This window comes from Nuphar pumila, chromosome 12 (assembly GCF_984573655.1).
Source record: "Nuphar pumila chromosome 12, dmNupPumi1.hap1.1, whole genome shotgun sequence".
In the NCBI taxonomy this organism is placed as follows: domain Eukaryota; kingdom Viridiplantae; phylum Streptophyta; class Magnoliopsida; order Nymphaeales; family Nymphaeaceae; genus Nuphar; species Nuphar pumila.
The window spans coordinates 32,663,512-32,671,775 of record NC_143260.1 but is presented as its reverse complement, the minus strand read 5'-3'; the positions used below and the strand labels follow the sequence as shown (position 1 = coordinate 32,671,775).

At 38.4% G+C, this 8,264-nt stretch overlaps 1 protein-coding gene and 1 non-coding gene across 2 annotated transcripts; one reads left to right on the top strand and one right to left on the bottom strand.

The window, feature by feature from the left end:
• Nucleotides 1-1,167: 1,167 nt before the first annotated feature.
• TRNAG-CCC (transfer RNA glycine (anticodon CCC)) lies at nt 1,168-1,238 on the top strand. Its single transcript has one exon. It is a non-coding gene; the product is annotated as a tRNA-Gly (tRNA).
• A 3,748-nt stretch (nt 1,239-4,986) lies between these two features.
• LOC149820585 (glutathione S-transferase-like) lies at nt 4,987-7,814 on the bottom strand. Its single transcript, XM_089983295.1, has 3 exons — nt 7,618-7,814; nt 7,059-7,107; nt 4,987-5,658 (listed from the first exon to the last, which is right to left on the bottom strand). Exons 1-3 carry the CDS (start codon nt 7,765-7,767, stop codon nt 5,207-5,209), a joined length of 651 nt encoding a protein of 216 aa, XP_089839421.1. The 5' UTR covers nt 7,768-7,814; the 3' UTR covers nt 4,987-5,206.
• Between the last annotated feature and the right edge of the window lie 450 nt (nt 7,815-8,264).

Sequence of the window (8,264 nt, the reverse complement as noted above, 5' to 3'; positions counted from 1 at the left end):
GAACAAACCTTTGTAATCTGATGCAGCAGTGGAGCAGAAGACAAGGGTTCATAAGGATTCATTTAGATCTAATTTATATTTTAGACTTTTTTATCATTTGAATCATTTTTAGTATTTGATTTATTTGTAATAAATATTAGACTATTTAATATCTAGATTTTATTATATTATAATAAGTTTTATCTTTAATAGGTTATCAAATTAAGAAATTTATTTGGATTAGAATTAGAAAAAATCTCATCTATTTATAGATGAGGAAACTTTAGTATATGAACAATTAAAAGTAAAGTTTGTTAGAAATATTGAATTTAGTTATTTTCTTGTTTCTAGTGATTTTTCTTGCATTTTTCTAGTTTTTTCTTCAATTTTTATAATTGTTTAGCATAGTTCAATATAGAATCCTGCAGAGCTCAGGAGATAATCGTATCATATTGGTATCAGAGAGAGGATCATGTCAAAGTAAAACATGCAGATCACATGCATGGTGTTAGATGTGAGAAAAACACCCAAAAAAAGGGGACAACATTGGAAAAGTCTATTGGGTACCGACCCGAGACCCGATGTTGAGGTAAATGCAAACAAAGAAAGAAAAAAGTGCGCTGACTTTTGGGTAGTGCTTCGAGCCTTGGATGCACCCATTAAACTAGAAAGCTGAAATTAGTTTGCATTCTTGAATAATAGGCCAAAACCCATTAATAGGGGTGTCAACGGGTCTACTTTGATTTAGTCAGACACAGGTAAAACGAGACCCAAACCTGATTGGAGATGATGGTACCGAGTTTGGACTCGGGTCTAATCAGACCCACCATAAGAGAAACCATACCCGGATTCTATATGGATTACATGAACCATACTTGGTAAAACAGTAGTTTCTATCATTTTTACATTTAAGAATTGCTGATCTTAATTGAAACTCAGGTCAGGCCTGGGTATGGTATAAAATTTCACAAACCATACATGGCGCCATGTATTAATTGGACCCTTTCTGTCGGACATGAATTATAATTGGGCCTTCTTATTTATCACCAAATCCTGATCTTATAGAGTTTGGTACAGGACGGGTCCAAATCAAACCCGACCCATTGACACCCCCGCCGATTAAGCAGGAATGTGGAAACCGCATCTATTTGTATTATATATTAATTAACAAGATCGTCAGAACAAGTAGCGCATCTGGTGTAGTGGTATCATAGTATCCTCCCACGGTACTGACCGGGGTTCGATTCCCCGGATGCGCAATTTTCACTTTATCTAATGGAGAATGAACGAATGCTTTTCAAAATTTAAGGGAGAATATAGGAAAACCAGATACGGCGCATTTTTTAATTTTCCAAATTTTTTATGGAGAATGAACGAGTGCTTTTCAAAATTTAAGGGACAATATAGGATCACGTTTTCCAAGATGATAGGTGTTGACCCTTCTAGAATTTCAGGAAAGTAGAGACCATATTTAGAATTATAAAAAAAAGTTTGCCCTAAATGAAAATTTTCCTTCTTTCTACTTACCTCGGCCTGCAATTCAAACAGGACCTAGGAAGAGCTAAGTTGATATTTGGTTGACTTTGGATTTGGGTGGTGTAGTTTGATGGTTGAGGAACCATGTAAGGAAAATGCGGTTTTATGGGCTTCACAATATATTGAAGATTTGGGTTTTTCTTGAAAAAAATCTTGGAAAATTATTGGCATATATAAATACAACTTATATAAAGAGGATAAAAGGAAATAGCATAAAAACATTAAAAAACATTTTATTATTTTAATATCGAGATGAAAGCATCACGTTTTAAAATTAGACAACATTTTACAAGTATCTTTTTTTTATTATATCTGCTGTTTCATGTCTCACATATTCATTACTAGTTTTGAGTAGGGGTGGGAATCCTTTGGGTCGGCGGGTCAGAATACCTCAACACGAACACGACCCATTTATTAAATGGGTCGGATGTGGCAAACATGAACATGACCCATTTATTAAACAGGTAACCCGACACAACACGGTTAACCCGTTTAATAAACAGGTTGGGTCGACACGACACGATTACACAACATGATGACACGCTTATTAAACGGGTCGACCCGATAACGTAGACACGATAACCGCACAGGCGCACACCACCAATGGAGAGGGAAGGGCTCTCAGCTGCGGCTGGGTAGGAAGGAGTTAGGTGGGTGACTAAAGTGCAAAGTTAGGAGTTAGGGTTAAATAAGTTTATATATATATATATATATATGGGTTGCGGGTTGACGGGTTTGTGTAAACAGGTTGACCCACCCGCCTAACCCGTTTATTAAACAGGTCAAACGGGTTGGCGGAATGGCATACCCCTAACACGAACACAGCCCATTTAATAAATGGGTTAAACGGGTCAACCCGTTTATGACACTAACCCGTTTAAGCCAAACCCTAACCCGGCTAAGAAGCGGGTTGACGGGTTGGGTCAGATTTTGCCACCCCTAGTTTTGAGGGTTGAATGAGATAGCTGGATGCTCAAGTCACACTAGGGGTGAGCAAACCAGCCCGATCGATGGGTCAAGCAGACCCAGCCTGTTATGGGCGGGGGCTGTTATGGGCTGGGTTTGGTTTATAATTTTAAGCCCGGGCATGTTAGGTACCAGGCTGAAACCCAGCCCGGCCTACGAGCCAGCCAGCCTAAGTTATTTATTAAAATGTTTAATAATATAAATTTTTTATAAATTAACTATTACATTTAATTCATTTTTTTGTTAATTTTAAGAATGGGTAACTGTTACTAGTTATTAATTTTATGTTTTTTCATTTATTTGTTTTTTTGGTATTTAAGAATTATTGTTTTAATTTTATTAAAAAAATAACCTACAAATGGCCAGGCCTGTCTGTTGGGCTAATGGGTCGGACCAGGTCTGGCCGTTGGGCTAATGGGCCGGGCCACGGGGATTCTCTTCAAAACCGAGCCTGTTAAGAACTGGGCCAAAACCTGACCCATTGACCCGGTCAACAGCCCGGTCCATTGGCGGGCCGGCCCGATGCCCACCCCTAAGTCACACTATGATAACCGAGGGTGCTCTGGTTCGAATCCCAATGGGGTTATCTCCAAGCTTGGCTATAATTAAAATAAAAATAAAAATAAAAACAAAAAGCTCTTCTTGGCTGAGGTCCAACCATTGGCTGGTCTTATTTGAACGATATTATAAGCAACCTGATTGATGAGTGGGAGTAGGTGTCTATCATGAGCAAACAGAGGTTTTCGGGGTGCTTTTCACAAATCTAACATTTCAGGTGTGTTCGACATAGTCGATTTACTACTTTAATAATATTTTTATTAAAATTTTCTGAATTTTCATCATAAATATTTATGAAAATAGTATACTATCATTTTTCAAATCTTGTAAAAACTTAACTACTTGTCAGAATTGAATGATCCAAGAGTCCATTCTTATAAAATCAAGCATGTAAAACAAAACACATCTTATGACCAGATTTGAGAAAAAACATGACAAAAATTGTTCAGAAGCCCAGTATAAATGGATCTAAGTAGGCAACTATCCCAACTTCTTGAATCATATCACAAGAGAGAGCACAATTCTTAGTTGAAACAATGTTGGTCTTGACCACTCAAGCTGGTTCTACCAACTTGATGCAGTGGACATGAAGATGGCGCCTTATCCCATCACGAATTGACACCCTATTGCAACTATGAAACTACGAAAAACAAAAAATTAACATAAAATTAAAGAAAATAACACAAAAATACTCTGTAATTCAACATCTTTTTCTCTTGCTGTCTCAACAATGAATATATATAATAAAGAGAGGAAAACACTAGCAACCCTAATTCTACTATAGTTTTAAGATAGATCTAATATGAAACTATGACTCAAACATGACTCAAGAACCATTATGGATCTGAGATAAATCCCATATTAAATAAGATCTTAAACTAAGTAAATACAAAAAGTCCAAAATAATAAAAAATAGATCCAAAAGGATCCTCTCTACATGGTGGTGGCTCACTCCCACTCCTGCATCACAACTTCCCTGCTAATTAAAGCATTTTTGCAATTTATTCAAGAAGCTTTGGGCATGCTTGCAATGCCGTGTGAAAATTAGATTTACTCAACACAAATTATAATAATAACACTTTCTCAAGTTTTTACAAACATGATGAGTGCATGCTGTGATTGCGATTCTCACTTGACAATACTCCTCCTTTCGATGGGGCCCGATGACCACCCAGACTTACGCGACCCACCTCTGAAAACTACGAATACACTCATGCACCAGCCGGGTTTGATCCCGGGGTATTCAACTCAACACCTTCACAACCACCACACTGCTGCTTTCAAATATGACTATACACGTAAGTGGCTACGATTACAGATATAAGCCATGTTTGGAGATGTAATGCACAACTGAAACTTGGCAAAGTGACTTCCACTTTGTTAGCATGCATGGGATGTTGGTTTGGCTGTTCAGTTCATCAGTTCTGGAGATGTGATTGGCTTGTATGTCACATAAGCGAGCAGCTAAACAATCCCCAGATCCCAACTCATACTAATTAAATGAATAGGGCTGTCAATGGTTCGAATTTGTGTCGGGTAACTGACCCACTTCGAACCCAAATTCTTGGGTATAAGCATGACAAGTGTTGACTTGAATAATTATAGAGTCAACCCGAATAAGATTCTTGATCAATATGCAGGCCAGGCGAGCCTCGTAGGTGTCCAAGACCTTGACCAGCTTCGCGCACCCACGGCCTAGTCTGGCTGGGCTCCAAAGAACATGGGTTAAACAAATGGTTCGTTCAGGATTGAACCAAATGAACATGTATTCATCAAAAGTAAATTTTTAAAATTATGTGGGTCCAAGTTTGAGGTTCCATTTCCTTGACCCAGTAAAACCCGAACCTGAACCTAGCTGTTTGTTATATGGGCGGGTTCGAGTATACAAACCCTGATGGGTCTGGTACTTGACCTGTTGACATCCCTATAAATGAATAAACAAGCGAATAAAATAAGAAACCATGCCACAAGATTCTAGACCAAACACATTATAATATCATAAGGCTGGTGCACACAAAGCTAGTATGCACCTACTAAGCAACTACATCTGACCAAATAAAAAGCCACCCACCCACCCAAACAGCTTTTTCTTTTTCCAATTCAGTGGCTAAGGCCTCACACCTACTGGTGAGACAGCATCTGACCATTATTTGAGTCCAAACTGAGCTCAGAAGTTGTAGGTCTCAACCACCTTGCGCCAAGATGGACGGGCCGTGATGTCTTTGACCCAAGCATCAACGTGCTTGCGAGAGGAAAAGAGTGCGACCGCCTTGGGGACCTTGAGGAGGACGTGAATGACCGGCAGGTGGTGAAGGTCGGCCAGGCTGAACTCGGGCCCGGCGAGGTACTTGGTCTTGGCCAGACGAGCCTCGTAGACGTCCAAGACCTTGGCCAGCTTAGCCTCATACTCTGTAACCACGGCCTCATCGGTCGGGGCTCCAAAGAACATGGGTTTGAAGATGCACTCGAACATCAGCTTGGAAGCCGGTGGGTCAAACTGGTGGGCTTCCACTTCCATCCACACACCAACCAAGGCCGAGTCAGCCGGGGTCTTGCCGATGAGCTCGGTGCCCTTATCTGCATACTTGTAGGCTATGCTCTTGGATATGGCCCTTGACTCTACAGTATCCCACCAATGTCAAACGGGTTATGATAGCCTTTCATGCTACGATCTACGAACTACTGTATACCAATACTATAAATGAAATGCACAAAAGAACGAACAAACTACGAATTACTGAATGCTAATTTATGATTAAATTAATATTATATTGAAATAAAGAAATAAAAAAGATACTTAAATTATTGCATACAATCAATGTTTTACAGAATAATTGAGAGAGAGAGACTTGGCAAATTTTCACATGTTTTTCATTTGAAAAGCCTAGTAAGAGCACGTTTAGAAGATTGAAAATGCAAGAAAAACTTTTGTCACTATGAAAGCAACACCCTTCCCGATAAAAAAAAGCATGCAAGTTGTATAGGAAAAGTGGCAACTTTTTTATTTTTTCGAAAAAATAGAAGATTTTCTAAAGATTTTTTTTTCATTTTGCCCTGATTTTGAAAGGAGAATTTCTCCATTCTGGAGATGGAGAAATTTTTTCCATAAAGACCCTTGTTAATATTTTTGCAATACGATTTTCTAGTGTCATACAAAAAAGAAATTTCTTTATAAAGAAAAGTCCTCGTATAAAAACTTCTCATAAGGAAAATTTTCTTTTTCTTTGAATTTTTTTCTACCTGCAAACGAGCCCTTATTTTTTTTTTCATGTGAGAAAAATTTGGTTCATTAGAAACCATTAGAAAAACTGTACCCTTTTTCTTCCATAGACAGTTTTTATCAAATTTTCACTTCCAAGAGTGCTCTAAAGTCCATCATAAATCTTATTTTTTCGATTATAATCCAAAAAAAAACTAGAGATGAAAATGGACCCGGGGAAAACGGACCCCGCCCCGCCTCACCCCGTTTGGACTGATCTTCAAGGTGGTTTAGCCGTGAAAATATTTAAAAAAAAAAAAACTTATAAACAAGCCCAAATTCTTAATACATAACGAGGGATTCAATATCCAAATACAATTTAAGAAATCCAAATAAGAATCCATCGAGTATATCTTCTATCAGTAACTTCAAAGATTTTGAACAAAACTGTCCAATCAAAGCGGAGAAAATTGAGATACTGGCCAACTTGTTTGTTGGGCAATGAGTTCTTAGACATGTTTGGGAATCATGTCGAGCGCGACCAAGTTCGTGAACTCGTTGACTGAACACGTAAGATAATTCTCAAAAAAAAAAAAACATGAACAAGTTCATGGGCTTCTGCTAATGCAAGTGGCTAACTAGATTTATTATCATTCACTAAAAAAACTTGAACAAGTTCGTGCACTCCCATGCTTTTGGGGTTCTTCTACAAATAGGAACACATGAGTTCACGAACTTGGTCGCGTACAAAAAAAAAAGTTCAAAACAGATCCAAACCCCACAGAAATCATGATTTGCGTTAAGAGAATAGAATATTTACCGAAAAGCGCGATATCGCCTTCTTGATATGCTGGAACTTGTCCGAACGGCTGACAAAACCAAACATAAACCTTTCAATTTCTCATACAAAAACAATGTTTAGGAAATAAAGAAACATCACACAACCCCCCCTCAAAAATAAAAAAAATTGGGTATGTTTCTATCTGAACGGAAATCCACAAATTTCAGGTTTTTGGGTATTCCAAAACAGCTGTAAACATTTCGTTAAACAAAAAGTTCCTCGATTTTTTGCGATCAAAATCCTGAAATTTCCTCAATTTTCCTCCCAACTAAAAATAAGAAATTCAAAATTCTAGGATTTTTTTAGGAAATTCCTGAGTTTTGGTGGCAGCGGGAAGAAGGGGAGCGAGAAGGGAGACTGATCAAGGAGACCGAATCGCGATCCGTTTCGTCTATGTTCGCAGACGAGACTCGAAAAAATGCAACGGCGAGTCGAAAGCCTATCGACCGATCCGGAGCTGAACGTTCAAAGAAGATGCGAAATAAGACCGAGTCCCGATACGGGCATAGAGAGAGAGAGAGAGGAAGCGATACGATACGTTGAGGGAGATGAAGGGCTCTTGCTTGTGAGCGCCTGCCTTCATGTCGACCGTTACGAACTCGAAGTCGAGATCCTTCTCGTAGAGGCAGACGATAGGCCTCATCGTGGCCGTCGATAGGGTGGCTCCGTACACCTTGCGCTCAGCCATGACCGCACGATCGACAAGGGGACTCTTTGAGTGCAAGAAAGAAGGATGAAGGAAGCTGGGGCCAAGGCTTTCTTTTTATAGATCCTTTTGGCTTCTTCTAGATGCTTCTCGCTTTTTCTCTCGTTATCTTTTTCTTTCTTTTTTCTTTTGAAGCAAAAATTACAGAGAACACCCTAAGCTCATCTATATTTTCAGAAAGCTACTTCACTTTACAGTCAACTACATGCCTTCTTTATGTATACATATATATTTATTTATATATTATAAAGTCTTTTTGGATAATGTTTGCTACCTTGATGGGTAAGAAACCTCTTACTAAAAAATGTAATATTTTAATATATTTTTTTCAGTTTTTTTTTTTTTTTGCATATTTGGCCCTCGAGATGTGATTTATATATTAAGTTTAGTGTAAACTAACCTATGGATCATGTTTTTTTGTAAATATCCCTATCAGCTGACTCATAGCGGGTGTTTGAAATGGATTCACATAATAAAGT